The sequence below is a fragment of the Leiobunum rupestre genome, chromosome 8 (genome assembly GCF_980474605.1).
Source record: "Leiobunum rupestre chromosome 8, qqLeiRupe1.1.hap1, whole genome shotgun sequence".
Lineage (NCBI taxonomy): Eukaryota > Metazoa > Arthropoda > Arachnida > Opiliones > Sclerosomatidae > Leiobunum > Leiobunum rupestre.
Genome location: NC_143391.1, coordinates 34,858,200 through 34,878,112, shown reverse-complemented (window position 1 = coordinate 34,878,112; position 19,913 = coordinate 34,858,200). Strand labels below are relative to the sequence as shown.

Below are 19,913 nucleotides of genomic sequence, written 5' to 3'. Positions count from 1 at the left end.
TAACAAATGGTGCTGCACGAACCAACTTTCAAATATGGTTTATACTTACGTTCGTATCATTACGCATCGTTACATTTTACGAGTCGCCGATTGAAAATGCCCTCTTAGGTACGTTTAATTTTTAAGGCCTGGATGGATACTTCTCTGGAAAGAGATCTTATAAGCTTCTGGTGATATTAGTTTTGAAGTATAAGGGAAATTCCGAACAGTACGGGTGTAAATAAAAAGGTAAGGCGCTTCTAGAACGAATTGCGATATGAAGAATGAAAATGAATGTAGCCAAATATTCGGAGTCTTTCGGGAAGAAGGTCGTTTATCACGGAGCACCTCATTCCGAGATCGACGATTTTCATCGGCCGAGAGAGAAAAGTCAAGAGCTCCTATTTTTCCACGAAATGGTACGTACCAGAAGAACGCTAATCGTCCAATCCAAGATGGAACCTATTAATCAAGTGAGAGGTGCCGAGGAAATACAAAGGCAGCCCGGGGGGAGGCAGGACACGGTAAAAAAAGGGCGACCACGAATCAGTGTCATGGCGCGATGAGATTTAAAAAGGAATACAGGCTGGGGCTGGAAGCTATCCGCTAATACCTATAGTTCTAGCCTCGATTTTCGGAATGAGAAGATTACTCGCGGAGAAAAGTTCCAAATCAGAGAAAAGGAAACCTATTCCAGTAGTATTTTCTTGTTCATTTGGATAATTGAAAGCGCAAGTTTAAATTATATTTCTTACGAAAGAAATATCTATTCTCATATCCTGTTAATGATATTGGCTCGAAACATACATCTTCGAGGGCTCCCGTTGCACTTTTCAAAATAGTTTTTAAAGATATGTTATATATTTATTTCCTAGAACGGGGAACGTAAGTAAATATTTATACGAAGTAAAGTTTTTATTTTACATCGTTGGGTGAAGTAATAAAAGCGGTAAATTATTAGCCGTGATGCGATGCGATTTGGAGATAAATTAACTGCCATGAAACGTGTTTGGAGCCAACAAAGGTGCGTGTTTAGCCAACATTTAACGACCTCGGTAGATTCTCATCTCTTAAATGTAAGCCGAGTATAAAATAATGTTCACGTGGGAAGGAAGGTTGTTGAAAGTTCGTACCGATAACATTTATTGCAATTGGACGCGATTTGAAAGTTAAAATAATCAAAAGAATAATCATCGTTAAAATAATAAAGATTCTGTTATGAAAATACTTAATCGATCCAGTAAAATTGCGTCAACTGGCATCAGTTGATTTTAGTTCAAGTTTCATGAATATTCTAAAAGCTCAAGAGGACGCGTTGTTCCCCGGGTTTTGGGGGAAAACCTTCGGGGTAGGATGAAACGCGCTCTTGACGTCACAAGCTGCCGAAAGAGAGGGATACACCCTTTGACGCGTATATAATTTCCCTTGATTATAAGGTACAGCGCGCGCTAAACAGAAAGTTTGAAAAAAACTCCCTGAGACTCGAAAAACGTTAACCCCGCTTCGATATTCGCAACGCGTGGAAACGAAGCTTTCATCCGAGCTCTATCGCTGGCGTCAGTTGGATTCCAAATTTCGTTCGATAATCTGAGAAAGGAGCTTAAACGCGAAGTAGGGATGAAATTTGAGCATCCACTCCGCTGTTTACAGGCGGGGCCGAGGCTAATGTCCTTCCTCGGGGAATGAGTGCGGACCGTTTTAACCCTAGTTTTAACATTATCGAATTTCAAAATGCGAGCCGACCTTTCCTTCCCCGGAGTGCGCGATTCCGATAGGCTGCTAATAAAGAGTGCCCCAAAACGACATTTTTCATCTATCAAGCGTTTAAAATCCGCTTCACACCCTCCGTTTAAAACGTTATCCGTAAACAATTAACTTTCGGAGCGGAAAAATGACATTCGACGATCTACGAGGAAAGTGGAATTTGAGGGGAACGAAACAATTATATTTGGCGGAAATAATGGAAAATCGTGTCAGCTTCCACCGAGGGGTAGTCACATAAGTAATTACGTGTACAAATAATAGGTAACCACGGGAATTCACTTAAAATATCACCGGAAATTTCTGAAAAATTGTGAGTAATCACTGGTAATCACCGAATATTTTACGAAAATCAGAAATCAGGTGTACAAAATATTTACGAGTAACTACCCCCTCGACTTCCACACTTCAAATTATGGGATCAGAGATTAGGTTATATCACGATTTCATCTCGTACCGAAAGATCACGGGGCATTAGTTTTAGGGAAAACAACCGATGTTTCTACAAAATAAAATTAATAAAACCTATTTTCAAGAATGTATTTATTATTAGGGGTCTAAGTTACCACCGGAACTAGAGATGGAACCTTCGCGGAAAAAGTCATCGGAATACGTTCCAGTCGCTTGGGAACTAATGAGATACGGGGCTCATTAAATTTTTAGGGGGAAGCATTGAGCGTGAGGGGGATTGAGAGCAACTCTAAAAATCGTCTCAAAATATTCATTATCTCCAAGTATAAATAATCCATTCTTTTAGATGCGATCTAGATCTTCATTCATATGCAGAGATTCATCAGTATAGTTTTCCTACGAGCTATTTGCACACGCTCGTGGACTTGTAAAAGTAAAGACCTTTTCACACGAGCCAACTTTTCAAATCAAAATGCTGAGTCAGCAAAAATGGATCAGTGATCCATTTTTTTCTCGCGTACTTTTTGGTGGATCAACTCATCGAACTTTTATTCACACGAACCAACTAGTTTACTCAACTCAAAGTTGACTCATCTAGTTGGATCAAAAAGTTGGCTCGTGTGAATAGACCTTAAGAGAGAGTGACGTAAAAGCTATATTGAAACAAGAGAGTCACGTTACTTTAGAGAAAGGCTGAGTGCTAAACATTTTCTAAAATTCGGTACACCGATTACAGTTACGCGCAGCCTCTGGTAATGCTAAATATGTAATTAGTTACTTAATAACTTTAGGACGGGTTCGTACAATGATCATCCCCTCCAAAAAGGTGTATTAAGATTATCTCAGTTTTCCTGTAAATCTCATTTCAGTCGCGTAGGGATACGCGGTGTAACATCTTACCCAAAGACGCTCAAAAAGCAACTACCCAAAATTTCGGCTTGAATTTCTCGTTCGATTTGCGTCAGTGGAGGTAAACAAAACGTGATTGACAGTGAACTACAACGGCACCATTATGGGGGTTCGAACAAATAATATCAAGCGAAAACGGAAAAAATGGATCAAACGAGAAAATCCGTACGGAGGGAGGGGGGAGAATGACAGCGAGGGGCGTATCCGAAGATTCGAGCGTCCTTAAGAAATGAAAAAAGAGACGCGCCCCAGAACCCCTCATCAATCGAGTTTAAGATGGAAGAATAACTATGGTATTCGAGATGAGAAAAAGGCCAGATGATGCTGGCTGATATTAAAGTACGAAAGAGAGTTCCAGGCAGATTACGAGAGTTCCAGGCAGATTTAGAATATTTACCGTGAGAATAAAAATTCTTCCAACTCCATTCCAAAACCGTTAGCCAGCGGGAAACGCAGATTTCGTTTACGACTATTCTCTTTTTTTAACGCGTGTTACAAGGCGATCTGTGTAAGAAATACCACCTTTAATATTAAGACCTGTTTTGGTCGAAATAAAATGAGATTAGTCGTCAATTTTAGAACTCCATGAAAAAGTTCCGTGATCCACGAGAAAAAATCTGGTGTATGCAACCTGGCCCCCGCAACAAAAACTAAATAATTTCAGAAAGAATGTTTTTATTTATACTTAGAGGGAATCACTTTTTTGAAAAAATCCGCCGGAATAATGGTCGAATTTTTTCCTCGCACGAGAAGGGAAGACGTCAGTTTTAGGGAACTAATTAGATGCCGCGCTGATTTGATTTTTTTAAGGGGGTAGAAAGTAGATACTGACTCTTGTAGAAATAAATACATTCTTGATTTCAGTGGTAAAGGTGTGGTCGACAACAGCCACGTTGGTTTCGAAAGATTCTTGTTTAATATCAAAATCGTTTACCCTCTTTTTAGACTACTAGCTAAATAATCATTTGATTTAACATAAACTTTGTATTTGGGTGGCAACGTTTCGCGATTCTCGCGGTACGAGCGCTGGCGGACGATGTAATTTCACCTATAGTTTTGGTCCAGCAATTTAATGGTTCAAGGCAGATTAGCTTAAGCCCTACGCAATAGCGTGAATGTATTTGTTTCTACCATGAATAACTAAATAATAATAATAATAAATTCGGGGTTTTTTAACTTTTTACACGCTTGCTTATGGCGGAAATAAATATCGTTAAATCTTATTTATTTTATATATTTTAAAGAAAGTTTTCGTTTTCATTTCTAACTTAAAATAATCAATTATTTTAAGTTAGAAATGAAAACGAAAACTTTCTTTAAAATATATAAAATAAATAAGATTTAACGATATTTATAAAATCAAAAGGTTTATTAACAAAGCTAAGCCTTGTCGGGTGTTGGCTTTCAGTTACCAGTTGCGTTAAACATTTCACGTGTATAACCATGAAATTTACTAATTATGATCATTTGGATAAATGAAAACATTTAATTAAAGTTAAAATTCAAGAGCCGCTGACACCTGACGATTTTATATTATTTCCGGCGGGTAAAAAAAATTTTGAAAGTGATTGACTTATAAAAATAGTGGTTCTACCTTTCATTTCCTTGAAAATGTCGATTAATTCTCGATCTTTTTCATAATGAATTAAAAACCAACATATCTCCGTAGGATTCAATGTTAAAGAGGGGTCATATGTGATCAGGGGCTAGAGACCAATTTGAAGGGCTATTAACTCGAAAAGTACTCATGCTAGAGTATAAAAATTTGCTAGACATACTCATCTAGTAGGAAGTCTTTAGAATTTGCAAACTCGTCGTTCAAGGTTTATCTCTAGAACTAATGTATTTAGAGAAATGGTTCTAATTTAAGAAGTGTGTAAATTGAAATTTAAAGTATATTATGTCTTGAACCCGATGCAGACCACCATGATGAAAAATTTTCAAATTGGAACCATTTCTCTAAATCCATTTGTTTTTCCTTGAACCATGAGTTAAACGTCATTGAGTTTGCAAATTCTAAAGGTGCCCTACCAGATGAGTATGTCTAGCAAATTTTGATACGGTAGCATGAGTATTATTCCAGTTATTAGCCCTTCAACATGGTCTCTGGTAAGTTATTTTCATCACAACCTTCATGTTTTTGTCTAAATTTTTTTTAACTTGGTACTGGTCAAATAAGGTAGGATCCAAGTTATTTACACCTAAAATGTGATGGGGAACACTTTTCTAGTTGAAACCAACTTTGTATCTCTAATCGATCTAGAGATAAATTTTAAATGTACTTGAAGACCTGGTTCAAGGTCATGGAAATTTCCGTTGACAAGTGACCCCCTGCAAGTTCTATGTGTGCTGAAAGTTTGAAATTCCTAGCTAAAATACATTCGGAGTTAATGTCCTTGTATCGTTTTTTAGTTAACACCCTGTATATATAAGTTTGGTAGACATTGAAATTGTAACTTGAGCTGCAGTTGTTCCTTAAAAGAATATACCTATTTTTTGAGATTTTACTATAATTTAAATTAAAATGGTGTATAAACCATCAGCTCTTTCTAACCAAGCAGTTTATGTTTTTAATTATTTACACAAAAAAGAGAGCCTATATTCGAAGAGATAATGTAATTTGCGTATTTCTATGTAAATTCATGATCAAGTCTTAATATATGATACTTTTTTGAAATCTGAATAAATTTTACTTCCATGTTCCTGAAAAAAATTCCGAAATACTCTGGGTAATACCATCACAAATTTTACAAAGTCTACTCTAATCATGGAGTTTGCTCAAAACTTGGTTTAAGGGTAATGTATTATCTAGAAACCAAATTTCCTATCTTCAAAAAGATATGGAGCTGATAATGAGATACATATGTGGTGCAATAACAGATGCTATGTAATTTCCCGTCCACCTGTTTCTACAAAACATGGCTTCAAATACAATAAATTCAAAAGTGGAATATTTAACAAGTGGTTTTAAGTCATAAAAAGGTAGTAATTTTTTAAATTGCGTAGTCTAAAAAAATTATTGTTCATCTACCTCATCTACTCCATCAAGAAATACAGGAGTTTAGTTTTCAACTAACTTTATAGAAAGTTATTAAACTTAATTTATAATATGGATGAGGTCAAAGTATAAGTTAATTTAAAAATAATAGTTGTAAACTGAAACAAAAAATGTATAAACTTTGTAAAAAATCGCTTTAGCACTGCTGATAGCATCTAATGCCCCTTAATTAAGTATGGTAGCTTTTTGAATTTGTACATAGTGGAACAAGCTAAATTCCAGGTTGAAACAAGACAACATTTAAAAAATTTCATTGGAGGTCTATCGCTTTGAATTAAATTTTTAATAAAACTAAACAACTGCTATATCAACGTGTAAAAAGTATTTTATGTGCCATTTGTAATCATTCAAATTCTCAAAAAAACGTTTAAAAGAATTTAAATCCCAAAAAACATTTTGCATTTAAGCTTGTTTGCAAAAATTAAAAATCACGGAAAATCAAAACATCCTACCTGTTCAAAGCCTCCAAGTAGTTCCGTTGTATCCATTTCTGAATTAACATGAAGAACACTCAAACGATGATTAGCCAATGAACTTAGTAGCTTTATCATAGATGTTTTTCCAGTTCCCGAATGCCCTACCTAGAAAATTAATTGTGATATTAACAAACTCAAAGAACATTGAAATACTATAAGTAGCCTATCTAACAGTGAATTACTATGAAACATTCTATTTTTCCAATACTATTTTTTTCAAATGATCAAAGCTAATAAATAAACTATGAACAGCCAGTCTTTGTAGCTAAACAGAGAAAAACACATTTTCCAGATTAAGTTAATATTTACTTTCACAAAATGATGAGGAGTTATGGAAGCAGAAGATAAAAATATTATTAACACTAGTTTCGTTCTGAAGGTAGTTACTTCTAAATTAGAGGCTGAAAAAGAGTTTTCGACTCAAATTAAGATCCTTGTCAAACTAACCTTACCAGCAAAGAATCTAAAATTATCACCAGCAAGTAGGGAGTGACAACTGGTATTAACCAATATCATTTTTTGTTAAAGTTAACTACAGCAACCTCATCTTGTTTTATAATTATTTTCGGCGGATACGATAGAGTTTGTCACGTAGATTGCGTGGGTTTTTTTATTTCGGCCACATGATTATTTAATTTTTTAATTTAATTTAAAAATTAGAACTTTTTTGGGTATTTTCACGTTTTTTGGTGTTATTATTTTCGTCGTGTGATAGACCTTGTCACGTAAATAGCGTGTGTATTTTTTATTTTGGCCGCAAATGATTATTTAACTTTTTAAATTAATTATAAAAATTGAACATCTTTGGGTATTTAAATTTTTTTATGTGTTTATTATTTTCGTCGTGTGTTCGCCGACACCACGTGTTTTTCAGTCCGTGGTATTGTGGTAGTTTGTTAAAAAAAAATACTTTCCACGTGGTTTTCAGGTTGTTTGTTAAATAAATTACAAGTTTCCTTAATTTTGAGAATTTTGGGATATTTCTAGCTGTGCTGCCTTTTGTTGGCCGCAACCGCTTGGGCCTTTTCACGATTTTTGTAATTATTTTCGTCGTGTGTTCGCCGACACTTGCAGTTTCGGTAGCCCACACCACGCGTTGTTCACAGTGTTTCCACTTTGCGGCGAAAAAGGGCGTTTTCGGCGAAAACTGTCTCGGTGGGCACCATAAATTTTAAAACCGGCGAAAAGGCGAAAAAGCGGCGAAAACCATTGAAAACGGCGCAAATTGCGGCGAAATATCAGTCAGAAAAACTAAAAAATCGTCGTCTCTGTAGTCCCTCTATTTTGCCCCCTATGTCCACCCCATAGAAATCTCATAGGTAACTAGAATGCTGCCGCCTACGGCCGAGCTTGACGCCAGTTCGCCTTGAACCTTCAGCCAATGAGAGGCCGTAGAGTGGTTCCGCCAAGGAGGATAATAATCCTCCTTGGATCCGCTACTATAGCGGGAGATAGGTGACGTCATTCTCTCTGGTGACATTAAATTCTTGGCAGAACCACTCTTTGAGCTCTGATTGGCTGAGATCTGGCAATCGTCTGCCACGGCGTTTGACCCATTTGCCAGTTACACGGCAGCATTCTAGTTACCTATGAGATTTCTATGGTCCACCCATTCAATTTTTATATATACCAATAAAAAATGTATAACATTTGAAGAAATAAAATGTATTTTTTTTATATAAAAAAATATTGCCCAAATCTAAGATTTGAAATAAAGATAAGTAAAATATGCAGTGACACTCACTAAAAAAATAAGGAAAATGTATGGGGGGAAATTGCGGCGAAAATCGACTATAGAACCGGCGAAAACTGGTAAAATTGCCCCTAAAATAGGCGAAAATCTCTACCGCAGAGTGGAAACACTGGTTGTTCACTCCGAATAATTTCCACGTGATATTGCGCTACTTACTTGTTGTTATTTGCGTTGTTGATTCGCATGATTTTGGGTTGAAATTCTTTTTGTCGTGTGTTCGCCGACACCAGACTGTTTTAAAAAATTGCTAAAGAACAGTTTTTCGTGTTCGTATAAGTATTGGCGCCGCACCGCACGTTCACTATGCTCTCGTGTTGGGGGCGCGCGGCGCCACCCCAGCCCCATACTAAAATAAACGATGGGCCTTCTATAACGCAACCTAGGCATACCCTACCAAGTATTGTCGGGCGTGGGAAAAATTGGGCGTATATTGCAACTTTCGCAAGACCAATTATTCGGAGTGAACAACACGTGGTGTGGGCTACCGAAACTGCAAGTGTCGACGAACACACGACGAAAATAATAACAAAAATTGTGAAAAGGCCCAAGCGGTTGCGGCCAAAAAAAGGCAGCAAAGTTAGAAATATCTCAAAATTCCCAAAATTATTTTAACAAACAACCTGAATACCACGTGAAAATTATTTTTTTTAACTAACTACCGGCTAAGGGCTGAAAAACACGTGGTGTCGTCGAAAATAATAACCAAAAAAAACTTTAAAATACCCAAAGAAGTACCATTTTTAAAATTAAATTAAATTAAAAAATTTAAAATTAAATTAAATTAAAAAATTAAATAATCATTTGTGGCCAAAATAAAAATACACACGCTATTTACGTGAAAAGGTCTATCACACGACGAAAATAATAACACCAAAAAACGTGAAAATACCCAAAAATGTTCAATTTTTTAAATTAAATTAAAAAATTAAATAATCATTTGCGGCCAAAATAAAAATACCCACGCTATCTACGTGACAAACTCTATCGTATCCGCCGAAAATAATTATAAAACAAGATGAGGTTGCTGTTGTTAACTTCACCCAATGGTTTTGTCATGGTTAAAGATAAATGGCACAAACATTTCTTTTCAATCATAATACCATCCCATGTTTTAACCCCCAAAACTCTAGATTCATCTACAAAATTAATTTTACTTGCATTCAAATATACCCTAAACAGTATATTATCGAAGGTTCTGCACCACCACCACCCATCTGAACTGCTAATATATTAGAAAAACCTACATACCAATATAGTCATCCAGTTCTGTTCCACACATTTTGCAATACTTTGTAATGTTTTAAGTTGACGGTTAAGTATCAATAACTTCAGATTTTCTTCATTAATTTTAATAAGACTGGGTGAAATTTGCCTCTTGATGAAAGAATGGCCAATTTGCAAGTAGCTTTTATTTAACATTAGTTTTGGAGCAGGTGTTGAGGAAGTTGTTTCAAATACAGAGGAAAAAATTTCGAGAACCTAAAAACCAACCTTATTTTAACCACAAAGCTAATGAAATCACTATTAAATTAAATTCTATACCTTCTCTTTGTCTGCCTTAGTTCTCATTCTATCTGCATAAATAAGTTGAACAAAATCTCCAATCCCAGAGAAATTGTGCGCTTGTAATAGTTCAAACCAGCGCATTAGGTCCCTTAAGTTGAACTCCCATGGTCCACCAGTAGTAAAAGAATTTGAAGAGGTAGCATCATCTAATTCCATAGAAAACTGAACCATTTTTTCTATCTTAGAGTGGTTGATTGATGGGAAAATAGATCTAATTGAAAATAAAATAATCAATGTAGAATTGGAATGAAAATGAAAACATCCTAAAATTATTTACCTCAATATGATTTGAAGATCTAATGATGTAAGCGGTTTGATATAGACTTGAATAAATCTGTTTAGGAACGAACGAGGTAATCCTTTTCTAGCACCTCCTTGCATTTGTGGATTCTGACAAGCAAATAATCTAGTTTGTTCACATGGAACTTTAAAGGTTCTATCTAGTTCAGGAATGTATATTTCTCCTCTATGATCTAAGCAAGCATTCAATCCTTCCAAAACAGACTGAGATGCAAGGTTTAGTTCATCTAGCAACAACCAGTGGCCACTTTTCAAAGCCCCTAACAAAGGGCCATCACGCCACTCAAAATGACCTGGTTTACCACCTTCAACTGGTAAGTCTGCACCAAAAAGTTCGGAAATATCCTTGAAAATGAATAAAAATTTACAACCTATTGCATTTGTTACTTTTATATCATTATTAAAAAGAGTAACAATTACCGTTTGCTCTGATAAATTAATTCTGACAACATGGTGTCTAGACAATCTCGCAAGAGATGAAACCAGCGCAGTTTTACCAACACCTGGTGAACCTTCTAATAAAATGGGTTTTGGAACCTGCATTGCACGTAACAATCGAAATGCATTTCCATTTGTGGTTGGGGCATCAAAGCAATATACTTCTTCAGCTATATCTTCAGAACCTACATTCATAAAATATATAATACTAAATAGGAAAAGCCATGTAAAATCTACCTTATATGCATTCTGCTTACCTTTTTTAATGTAGAAAGGATGAATTCCAAATTGATCACTTTTAAGTGATATTTTAGGTATTACTTCTTGATTAAACGTTATTTTCATTTGTTGGTACAGGAATTTCAAGCTCTGCTCCCTTAGATTAGCTATTTCTTTATGAGAACCACAAGATGTTAAACATGCACCCAAGGAATCTATGAATGTCATTTGAGCCCCATGAATATAAGCATCTGCGGGGCTCACTCCTATTTCACAACAACAGTTCATAAACTGGGCCCAAGATAATAAATCTCGTACTGTTACAATACACCTATAGGAATAAAATGAAAATTTCCTAAACGTTGAATTTGTTTACTGGTTTTTCTTTCAATATTTGTCAATAGCAAACAACTTTAGCTTTTAATGCTTGCTTTGAAACCATACATATTTGTATTTAATTTTTGGTTTTTGATTTTGACCAGTTAAAAAAATTTTCTAACATTTTTAAAGCTTAAAATTTAACGAATTACAAAATGTTAAACACACAAAAGTTTAGTGGTTCACCAATGAAAATTGATGTATCTGTAATTTTCTTCAAACAGCAAGCTTTTTGAAGAATTTACTAATTACCCAAATTAAATTTTCACTTATAAAAAAAATACCTTTGTGACAAAGGAAATCTGGTAAACCAATCTAAGAATTCCATCATATTCCTTCCAAATTCATGATTCCCATCATTGTTACCCGTACTGGAAAGTACTAAATTCTCATCCACTATTCTTTGTAAATCAGAGGTAGAAGAGACACTAGGGCACCATATTTCAGTGAATCTATTTCTCAGAGCTGGTGAAAGTTCCTTTTTTCCATAATCACCTCCCGGGTTCATTGTTGCCACAAATCTGAAACCTTCAGAAGCTACAATATGCATGCTCAATTCATCAGGATAATTTCCTTTTTCAGCTAATAATAAGGTTCCTTCAGGTTCCAGAACACTATTCAGCCTTTCCAAGACTGAATCATCCGCTAATGATATTTCATCAGCTAAGAACATTTCACCTTCACTCATAGCTTTAACAAGAGGTCCATCAGTCCATTCAAATAATTTATCATTTTCCTATAAGCAAATGAGGTATGTATATGAAACACATCTAATGGTGTAAAAACTAATCAATTATCATTTAGTCCTACCAGTTTATTTCTCACTGGTCTCAAGGACCCCAAGAAATCAGCACTCTCAGAATGCATATGACAATTAACCGAGTATAGCTTTTTATCATACAAATTCGCCAGAATTTCACAAATAGTTGTTTTTCCACATCTTAAAACCCCAAAAAGAATATAGTGCTTAATTACTGAAAAAGGTTTATGGAAATATGGTGTAACAAAAATTATTCAAAAACACTCACCCAGTTTCTCCAACAAGCAACACAGGTTCACCAAATCTTAAAGCTTGGCTAACTAGAATGGCTAATCTCGAAAAACTTTTAGTCCAAACAATTTTTTGAATTTTGCCATGATTTTCTATTTCTACATTAGCACCAGTTTGTGAGAACACAGTAGTTCTCAACACTTCTGCGGTTGTTTCCGAGAATGGTACACCAATTGGATAGAACAAAGATGTAGGATTGACTGTTCTCTTCAAGTGCTTTTGGAGAACTTCGATAATAACTTTCTCTTCTTCAAGGCGTCTCACTCGGCCAGCCAGAAGGAGATAGCCTATGTTAGTACAATATATGGTGATTTTATCATGACTTGGTTGTGGTATACCAACATTTAATTAAAATAATTTGCCTGTATAAATAAGATATACTCAGTAAATACCTTCATCTGCTAGATGCTGATCCCAATCATAGAACCGATGGCTTTCAGGTGCATAAGCTCTCTTGTAACGTTCACCCCATCTGAAAAGATCTCTCAGTGTGATGAAACCTCGCTTACCAGCAAATACACCACTCTCACGTCTTCTTAACTGCAAGAAGATTAAATTTACTATAATAAATTTAATTAAAACTAAATTAAAATTAATTAAATTTTTCTACAAAAAGAAAGTAGTACCTGAAGCTCAAGCATAACACCAACAAGTTTGGCACAATATGAACGAGGAAGATAACAACGTTTTCCCAAAATTTCTTCAAGCTCTTTTGATGGAATTTCATCAAAATGTAATTCAACAAAACGATTTCTAAAGGCTCGTGACAACACCTATGGTTAAAGCAATATTATAATATCCATCTGGGAAACAAAATACGGTCTATATGTAGACTTACTTTTCTTCCCCCATACAACCCAGGTGGATTTTGAGTCGCAAACAATAAAAATTGAGGGTGAGCTTTTACAACTTTTTGAGTTTCTGCTATAAAAAGCTCCCTATTGTCATCAAGAACGCGGTTAAGAGCTTCTAACACTTCAGTTGGAGCCAAATTTAATTCATCCAAAATAATCCAATATCCTTGTCTCATGGCCTCAACAAGAACACCTTAAAAATTTATGATTAACTATCACATTAAGTATTTGAAATGTAGGTTTATTCTGTTAAGCAATTGTGTGTACTTTTTATTTAAGAAATAGCATAAGGTCCCCATAATTAAAGGTCTACCATAGGGGCCCATGGTAACGGCGTTGTCCTGGAGAGAAGAAAATTAACGTACGACGATAGGGCAGTAGGGACATCTTCTTTTTCAAAATTTCTACACCTAAAATATTCTCTTACTTGGTAGAGCAGCCATGCTCGGGTTGATAAATGCCACACAAAAAGCGTCTTAATATCAAATTTGAAAAATAAATACCTTCAGAAACCCAATTAATCTTATTTCTAATAGCCAGTTTTAGGTTCTGATGAATCATCTTGCAAAGATAAGTGTTAGTTTTAAGTTTTAAAGCGATAAAATTGCGAATAAGCCTTGGCTACGGTGCAAAGAGCTTGCGGCAGAGATTTCTCCCGCGTGGTCCTAAGTTTAAAAACGTTTGCGCACGCCTTCCCCGCATTCATCATGCATTTCGCTAAATGTTTTTAGAAGTGCATAGTTGAGGACGTAGCCTCTAGGAGGTGCAGATTTTGAATACCTACCTCTTAATAACGGGTATGTCAAAAATTTCGCCTAGACCTTTGCATATGGGGACCTTATGATAGGCTTATGGAAATGGTGATAGTGAAAACAAATTTATTTTGCAGCTTAGAGATTATTATGGCAGACAATGCCTTTAACAGATATGTTAATATGGTATTTTGTTTTCAGTATTTAACTTTATTTTTCATTTTAGAGAAATTTTATACTCAACTCAAAATAAAATAATAAACAAACCATAGTAACATATATAGTTGAAATTATTATTCAGTTTGTTTGTCTGCCACACCAGAAAATCAAATTTTTAAACAAATTGTGAGTGAATAAATAGATAATTTAACTTGTTTACCTTCTTTAAAGACAAGTTTTCCATTTTCATCAGCTACATAATTTCCTACATACTCTTGTAAATCTGTATGTTCATGGTTATTTACTCTAATGCAAACATTTCCAGTGATTTGGGCCAACCATTCTATTAGACTAGTTTTTCCAACTGATGTTTCGCCTTGAATTAAAACTGGAAACCTCCTATTTCATAAAAATATTTAAATTCAAAAGATTATTTTGTACATATATTAAACAATTCAAGAAATAAATAGGGTGAAGCAGTGGGAAAAGTTCTTTAACCCTTCTTATAGTAGCTTGTAGGAATTATAATATGGTTTTTCTGTTAAGGTTTATTTGCTGGTTTTTAAAAAATTTGTACTTAAGTTTTTAGGGTTTTTTAAAGAAAAATACATGAAGATTTGGTTTTGTTAAAATACTATTTGTAAGATCTGGGAAGGTCTTCTTCAAATACAAGACTCAGTGACTTAAGCAAATATAGTTATCCAAAAAAACCAGAAAAAGGATCATTACATTAAGTTTGAAAATATGCACCTATCTGCTCATAAAGTCCGAAATTGGTAAGTCTGTTGGGTAATTATTTCTGAAATCGACAGGGTTTGTTGCTTGATAGTGGCGGATTTCAACCAAACTTTTTTTGTTGGTTTATATAGCACTCATATGGAAATGTATGAAGCACGCGGGCCCTAATTGAAAAATTTCAAAAGTTATGAATTTTTCAAATTTGACTTTTTTGAATAGATTTTGCGCACTGTCTTCATATTATATTGAATATCTCAATTGGTATTTTAAATACGAAATTTGGTATCCCAGGCTAAAAGGACCATCTAAAGTCGATATTGCGGTAAATTTTTTTATAATGTTATAGTTTTTGCAATATGAGCTCATTAGGGGGGTAGTACTTGATGTTTGATTCGGAAAAAAGGGTCAACTGGAAATTCATTAAATATTTTAGCTAAAAGCCTACTTATAGAGAGAAAATATACGTTAAAATAAAATTGATGGTATCTCAATTATTAAGGTCAAAATAATTTTTTTGAAATTTTAAGGTTTATTCATTTTCACACAAAATATTGCTAATAAATTAAACACAAGGTAGGACTTGTCATTTATTTACACAAAAAGGGTGTGCTCCAACATTGATGAAATTTTATATTAAACATCTTGGCGCACGTATATTGCTTACCGAAAAATTTTGTGGAGGTGAAATAAAAATTACTGAAAAATTATTAAAGGTGAAATAATACATTCAATAAATATTCTTTTAAGATGGTAAAAAACTAAAGTTTTTTTTTTCTATTTTGAGAAAACCGATAAGACTTTCTTCAAACATTCTTCATCAAAATAATAGTGTGTTCCCCTAGGGCACGTTGGACGTTTAACCTCGCACAGAATTTGACCCTTTGGAATATAGTGTTCGTCTTTTCTATTTGGCCAAAAATAGGAACTCTGAAAATTTTTTACCAGGGACTCTTCGTATTCTTCATTTGTTTCCAGAATTAACCCAAAATATAACTTATCGTCTAAAGTAGTCGCGACATACTGCCCAGGGAGGAAGTCTGGTCGTACATCTGATTCGAAGATTTCATCGGAAACCTGAACTATAACACGGAATTAATCGCCAGAGAGACGTGATATTTTTTGTTCTGTTTTACTAATTGGAATGAAAGAGTGATGGCCACGGGTTCCTTGAACAGTTTTAGCCTTCTCCATTCGGGTTTTAATTTTTTCTGCATGTAAATCGATGTCAGCTTTTGAAGATTATCGTAAAATTTCATCAATTTTGGAGCACACCCTTTTTGTGTAAATAAATGATAAGTCCTACCTTGTGTTTAATTTATTAGCAATATTTTGTGTGAAAATGAATAAAACTTAAAAATTTCAAAAAATTATTTTGACCTTAATAATCGAGATACCACCAATTTTATTTTAACGTATATTTTCTCTCTATAAGTAGGCTTTTAGCTAAAATATTTAATGAATTTCCAGTTGACCCTTTTTCCGAATCAAACATCAAGTACTACCCCCCTAATGAGCTCATATTGCAAAAACTATAACATTATAAAAAAATTGACCTCAATATCGACTTTAGATGGTCCTTTTAGCCTGGGATACCAAATTTCGTATTTAAAAAACCAATACCAATTGAGATATTCAATATAATATGAAGACCATGCGCAAAATCTATTCAAAAAAGTCAAATTTGAAAAATTCATAACTTTTGAAATTTTTTAATTAGGGCCCGCGTGCTTCATACATTTCCATACGAGTGCTATATAAACCCACAAAAAAAGTTTGGTTGAAATCCACTACTATCGAGCAACAAACCCTGTCGATTTCAGAAATAATTACCCTGTTGTCAGTTGAATAGTTGCAACAGCTGAGCAAGAGTTAATTTGTTTACTAACTTCATTATTGGTCTGCGATGGCTACCAGTCTTAACTTTAAACCTTTTACTAATCTTATTTTACAGCAACTTGTATGTAAGCCCAGATACACATTTTAAATCTACAAACTATACACCTCATGAGTAAAAAGAAACCCATTATTTTTATTTAAATCAAGTACAATGTATCAGTTTAGATTTATTATTAGCCCTAACAGTTTCAGTGTCACTACTTGTTACTGAAATTATTACTGTTTGTTACTGTGTAAGAAATTTTCCTTTCAAGTAAACACGCCCAAGATGTTTACTTCACTTCCTTGGTGTCTGTGATTCTTATGCGGCTCAAAGGTTTGAGCATCTTGGTATGCATAGGCTGGAAACGAGCGATCCTTCCAAAATTTCGGCGAAGCAAATCTTGCACTTTGTTTCAGAGCCTGCCCTTTTTCATGTTTAAATGGCTTGGGCTGCACAATGGACCTCTGGTCAAAGTGCTAGGTTGGGTCTAACCCAACCACCCCAACTCTCACTAATCACTAATCAATCACTACTTCACCATTTTTACTCCTGTTAATTTTAATATTAAGAAACTTACATAGCTGAAACAATTCGAGATAAATCAGAAATATTCCTTTTAATAGTCGCAGTGAGAATATAATTAGGTGGAGAATGAGAGTCATTTGACCCCTTACGAATCCAGTATCCTTCAATTTTGCAGAAGGTTGCGGACGGTTTGACATTGGTCAAATGTGTCGGCACAGGTAATTTTTGTTTCAAAATCGATTGTTTTTCCTTGCCCAAAATGTTAATTGATACCATAGTCTCAACAACTGAATGAGACTTCCTATCAAGCTGGGTAAGAAAACTTAGACAGAAGGACTCGTACAATGAGCGATGCACATTTAGACAAGGATTTGAAGACGCATAATTTAATGCTCTGCACAATGTCCTCAAGCTAAAACAATAAATGAAAAGATAAATAAAAATTATATGATGAAAACCAAGTATCCCTTAATTTCCATTCTCAACCTTTTTTTTTGGTCAACTTTTTTTTTAAAGCGGGGGGGGGGGGGGTTTATTGTATCATAAACCTATCCAAAGTTTCACTAATGTTTATTGTCATGAAAATGGTATTCTTTCATCACTTTGTACTAATTTAACTGAAGTACCAGCTCACATATTACTTGCCTTTATAATAATTATATCAGACCTATTTGGGAATATGGTAGTTCAATGTCGAATCCACATCTTAAATTAGATAAGAGCCAGTTAAAAAGTAATCAGGCTTTCACCTATAGTAGGTGCTAGAATGATCCAGGAAACATTGCAAAATAGTTTTATCTAAAGGTATACATGGCGTTTGAAATGTTAAAATTCAACAAAAAAAAACACATTTTTAAACATGAAAGTCGTTGCTATAAGGGGTATAGTGTTAATCATCAAAATTCACAAATTTTTTTTATCAATAATCAGATGTACAATATGATTCATAGTGTCATTTGATAGATTTTGTATGATATTGAACAACTGCTTTCCATCAATATATGTACTAGCCAAACTAGTTATGTTAGATGTGAGACTTAGCTCTGACTCACTAGGGGGCGATTCATAGATTTCTAGCCAGATGAGACGTTCTGTAATGGTACATGGCATTCGCAATTGCGCAATCAAGAGCTACAGTATTTGAATAAAAGTCTTTTTTTAATCCCATCACATCGTGATCACTAATGACTTAATAACAACTGACTAAACCAAGATAGAACGTTATATTTCAGAGAAAAATAATTAACTGGGGTTACTATCTACAATTTGAATAGTTTTATAAATATGCTATGCAAAAAGTACATTAAAATAACAACTTGCTTGGAAACTAATTGTCCCCAAACCTAAACTTGACTTTTTTATACTTTTTAAATCAACTCCAAACTAACCACCAATAATCACAAGATATTAATAAAAGAAATTGGTTCATTATCAACAAGCCAAAAATTAAAATGAGGAGATAAATTACCAACCTGTAATGTGGTGCATGTCCAGTTCCATCAGTTAGCTTTTTACTAGCGGTTTGTTTTAAATTAAGATACAAGGTTACCACCCCTTCTAACACAGTTTTTGGCAAGTTCAAACCACGCAAATATCCCCGACACAAAATGGACAGATCTTCTCTGTTATTCAATTCTTCCATGTATATTTCAGTGAAACGATTTCTTATTCCAGCAGGAAGGTCCTTTTTCCCAACATCAGTTGCTGGATTCATACAAGCAAATAAACGAAAATTTGGGTGTTTCTTGATAGTTTCATCACTGTTGAATAAAAGATTTTAACCTTCATGAATTTCAGTTAAAAAAGTTATTTTTAGTTATCTTGAATTTTTTTTAATTTATTTTTTTAAATGCGTTGTCAGAAACAACTTAAAAAATCAGAAGGAACTTTAGAGTTAAGCAACATTGAAAAATATTGAGTTAGGATTTAGGAGTTGTGCACGTAATGGACAAGGTCAAGTTAGATATTGGAAGAACTCTCGAGATTAAAGCACTATGTATTTTAAAAAGGAAATGAAGGCAAGTTTACAATGAGTCAGATTGAATCTGAAATGGAAACCACCATTTTAGTGCATTTAAACCTAGTTGGTTATTGTTTGTAATATAAGTAAGACGCCCTCCCAGTGTAGAAGACAGAACTAAGGGTATGTTTATAAATTTTTCATGATTCCCCTTAAAATAAAATTGATAATTTGTTTAATGCTTCTCGAAAACTAAAAATTGGGAAAGATAAATTCTTATATCATATCATACAAATTCTTAAACCATTCCAAACAAATGACATTCAGGCATAGTTATTATTTTAATTATAGTTAATTAAAATGCACTTACCCACTCTCAAAAACGTTAATTACATCATTTTCCAAAATCTTTCCTAAACATTCTAATGTCTCAGTTTCAGCTAAGTTAATTTCATCCAATAATATCCAATTGCCCTCCTTTATGGCCTTCATGAGAGAACCAGGGATGAATGAAAAAAACAATGACTTTTCCACTTGTTTCAATTTAAGCCTCAAATTGTTGAGCCTTTGGCCAAGAGCTGACCATTTAACTTGAAGTTCTTCACTGGTATGCCTAGGAGAGGCATCTTCTAAGCCTGTATTAAACAATTTAAAATTACACAAGCGTAAGTCTGTCATTCTTTTTACAAATAATATAATAATTTTTGGAGGAGTAAGGGATTGGTACTTGGCGCCATAATAAGAAAA

General features: G+C 34.3%; 1 protein-coding gene across 1 annotated transcript in view; it reads right to left on the bottom strand.

The window, feature by feature from the left end:
- LOC149933277 (midasin) overlaps positions 1 to 19,913 on the bottom strand; it is a 106,092-nt gene that overhangs the window by 62,215 nt on the left and 23,964 nt on the right. Inside the window, exons 13-28 of the mRNA XM_090156633.1 lie at positions 19,537 to 19,801; positions 18,679 to 18,966; positions 17,259 to 17,618; positions 14,285 to 14,463; positions 13,138 to 13,346; positions 12,926 to 13,072; positions 12,692 to 12,839; positions 12,277 to 12,586; positions 12,059 to 12,188; positions 11,533 to 11,984; positions 10,909 to 11,201; positions 10,634 to 10,836; positions 10,191 to 10,558; positions 9,890 to 10,124; positions 9,596 to 9,826; positions 6,571 to 6,699 (exon numbers count right to left, since the gene is read on the bottom strand). Of these exons, the coding sequence (XP_090012759.1) occupies positions 6,571 to 6,699; positions 9,596 to 9,826; positions 9,890 to 10,124; positions 10,191 to 10,558; positions 10,634 to 10,836; positions 10,909 to 11,201; positions 11,533 to 11,984; positions 12,059 to 12,188; positions 12,277 to 12,586; positions 12,692 to 12,839; positions 12,926 to 13,072; positions 13,138 to 13,346; positions 14,285 to 14,463; positions 17,259 to 17,618; positions 18,679 to 18,966; positions 19,537 to 19,801 (3,947 nt within the window). The remainder of the gene's footprint in view (positions 1 to 6,570; positions 6,700 to 9,595; positions 9,827 to 9,889; positions 10,125 to 10,190; positions 10,559 to 10,633; positions 10,837 to 10,908; positions 11,202 to 11,532; positions 11,985 to 12,058; positions 12,189 to 12,276; positions 12,587 to 12,691; positions 12,840 to 12,925; positions 13,073 to 13,137; positions 13,347 to 14,284; positions 14,464 to 17,258; positions 17,619 to 18,678; positions 18,967 to 19,536; positions 19,802 to 19,913) is intronic.